Genomic DNA, 3,133 nt, shown 5'->3' with positions numbered 1-3,133 from the left:
TGGTACTGTAAGTGCAGTTCCATTTCTTAAGGTCCTCCCAGTGGCCGTTGTCCTGGCCGGTGGAACCAGGTCATGTAGGTCATATGCGCGACAGATGACATATGTTTAAGTCGCTGTACTTTTTGTTGTGTCAATAAAGTTCTCTCTCTCTATGTTTATACATGTGGGGCTTTTGTGAGGTGTCTGTTTAAGGTCCGCTTTGTTACAAAGGCAACGTCGCACTGGTCACACCTGTAGGGTTTTTCTCCGGTGTGCTTTCTCATGTGCTTCGTTAGATCACACTTTTGGTTCGTCCTATAATCACAGATTCCACACATGTAGGGTTTTATACCTGCGTGTTGGGCCATGTGCCGCTCTAGGTGGCTTTTTTGTATAGTGGAATAGTCACACTGGTCACAGTTGTAGGGTTTTGTAGCTAAGTGTTTTTGCATATGTTTGGTAAGGGCGGATTTGACAGCCGTGCCGTATCCACACTCCTCGCACTTGTAGGGTTTTTCCCCGGTATGGTTAGCGATGTGTGTGGCTAAATGGCCTTTCTGTGCACAAGAATAGTCGCAATGGTCACATTTGTAGGGTTTCGAAGCTAAATGGGTATTGACATGTTTGGTAAGGCTAGACCGGCTAACTGTCCTGTATCCGCACTGCCCGCACATGTAGGGTTTTTCTCCGGTGTGTTTTAACATGTGGTGATCCAAATCGTATTTGATCACTGCCGAATAGTCACACTGGTCACATTTAAATGGCTTCTCACTCGAATGATGTTTTCTCAGATGCATGGATAGGTTAGACTTGAAAGCCGTCCTATATTCGCACTCATCACACTTGTAGGGTTTGAGTCCACTATGACTCGCCACGTGCTGCTGCAAGGACGTCAGATAAGCAGTAGAATAGTCGCACTGGTCACATTTGTACGGTTTTTCTCCCGTATGTTTCCTCATGTGATGGGCTAGGTTAGTCTTGGCGGAGCACCTAAACCCGCACTCCCAACACATGTGCGGCTTTTCACCGGTGTGCTTTCTGATGTGACGGGTTAGCGCAAACTTGGTGGTCGTCTTGTAACCGCAATCTTCACACGAGAAGCGTTTCTCACCGGTGTGTTTGAGCATGTGGACGTTTAAAGTGCCTTTCCGCGCAGCAGCAAAACCGCACTCTTCACACTTATAGCGTTTATCGCCCGTATGTTTTGTGATATGTCGGCACAGATCAGATCTGCTAGCCGTCCTGTATCCGCACTCCCCACACATAAATGGTTTGAGTCCTGTGTGTCTTCTAATCATGTGCTGGGCCAAGTCCTCTTTCCGTGCAGTAGAATGGTCACACTGGTCACATTTGTACGGTTTCTCGCCCGTATGATATCTCATGTGTACAGTTAAGTAAGGTTTGCTGACCGTTCTATAGCCACACTCGTCGCATACGAAGCGTTTGTCACCAGTGTGTTTCTGAGCCATGTGTTGGTCTAGATTATATTTCAGCTTAGCAGAATGGTCGCACTGGTCACACTTAAATGATCTTTCACCGGTGTGTGTTGTCATATGCCTAACTAGGCTAGACATACAAGTGGCCACGTACTCACACTCACTGCAAGGTAGTTTTCTGGGTCTTTCTCTAACAGTTTGTATTTTCCCATGTATGTTTTTCATATGTACAGTTAACCAAGTCTTGCTCATCGTTCTATAGCCACACTCCTCGCATATGAAGAGGTTGTCACTGGTGTGTTTAGCCTTGTGTACGTCTAGAGTATATTTCGCCGTAGTAGCAAAGTCACACTGGTCACACTTAAATGGTTTGTTACCGGTGTGTTTTGCCATGTGCTTAGCTAGGGCAGCTTTACAAGTGGCCATGAACTCACACTCACTGCATGCCTCTTTTCGGACTCTTTTTCTAACAGGATGTGTTTTAGACGGGGTCTTGCGTCTTTTATGGGCTTTTGCATGTTGACTTGACGATGCCTTCTTGTCGGATGCATTCTTTCCGTCCTTCCCGCTTTCCTTCTTGTCGTCAGTATGTGCTGTAGACGTGCCTTCAGCAGAAAGCTTGGTGCTTGTCTTGTCCATTTCGTGACCTAAATGAAGAAAATAAAATAAAAAGATTGACGGTGTTATGATTTGAAGCATAATGCGAGAAGTTTGGTAATAAGGTGGCTTAAAACTGTCTTGCCCGTTACCGTTTATTACCCTTGTCTTATTGAAACTTTAAAAAATGATATCTAGATCAATTTATTCCTATTTTCCCTGTAGATTTCTTGCTGTGTGCAAGGGGTACCAGTACGTACCAGTGTAATGGCTGTAGTTTCCACGCATTTCGCTAGAGGGCGCAGCTGCTTGGACGCCTCATCTTTCGTGAGGATATGAATGGGGGGATCTGAGTAGCCTGACGCGCTAGCCAGGCCAGGTAAACAGACGAGGTAGTCAGGCCTGGCAGGCACCCAGGTTTTCCGTAAACCCATAAATTAATTAACGCCATCAATATGCGGATGTTTATGTTGTTAAGGTGACCCGGCCTTAAAAATTCGGGCAAAGGCCACTCATCCCAGTAAGCACTTAACATGTCTTAGTAACCTACTAAGGTTCTTGTAGGGTCTAAATATCAGGTAGATAACTTTTGACTAACTTTTTTTTTCTTTCTGACATGGCCTATATACTATTCTGTACGTTTATCTGTAAGCTTGCACGTCTACTTTGCTATACGAGTATATCCTATTTTATACATGCATGAACGTGGCTATATACACTCCCGGAGTGTATATAAAATCTATTTGTCTTTTATATACACTCCCGGTGTGTATATAAGATCTATTTGTCTTTTATATACACTCCCGGAAAGTTGATAGGGCATTCGAATGATCTGTCGCCGGTGCGAAGACCGCGCGATCGGCTGTGTTATCCGGAGTCACCAAAGGGACCGGGGCGAACCCCGGGTTGGTCTTTGTCTGATAAATGCACGCCAGACCGTGAGGTCGGCGCTTCTTCCGCATGTATTAGCTCTAGAATTACCACAGTTATCCATGTAGGATGTGACGATCAAAGGAACCATAACTGATTTAATGAGCCATTCGCAGTTTCACTGAGACAGTTTAAACTTGCACGTGCATGGCTTAAACTTTGAGACAAGCCTATGACTACTGGCAGGATCA

The 3,133-nt window shown here is 45.2% G+C and overlaps 1 protein-coding gene across 1 annotated transcript in view; it reads right to left on the bottom strand.

Moving 5' to 3' along the window:
• Positions 1 to 3,133, bottom strand: part of LOC109465700 (gastrula zinc finger protein XlCGF57.1-like) — a 5,188-nt gene continuing 2,055 nt past the window's right edge. Inside the window, exon 3 of the mRNA XM_019763080.1 lies at positions 1 to 1,808. Within this exon, the coding sequence (XP_019618639.1) occupies positions 156 to 1,808 (1,653 nt within the window). The 3' untranslated portion in view covers positions 1 to 155. The remainder of the gene's footprint in view (positions 1,809 to 3,133) is intronic.

The sequence above is a fragment of the Branchiostoma belcheri genome, unplaced genomic scaffold (assembly GCF_001625305.1).
Source record: "Branchiostoma belcheri isolate BF01 breed outbred unplaced genomic scaffold, Haploidv18h27 scaffold156, whole genome shotgun sequence".
Lineage (NCBI taxonomy): Eukaryota > Metazoa > Chordata > Leptocardii > Amphioxiformes > Branchiostomatidae > Branchiostoma > Branchiostoma belcheri.
The sequence above is the reverse complement of the archived record's forward strand: the minus strand, read 5'-3'. Positions and strand labels throughout refer to the sequence as shown.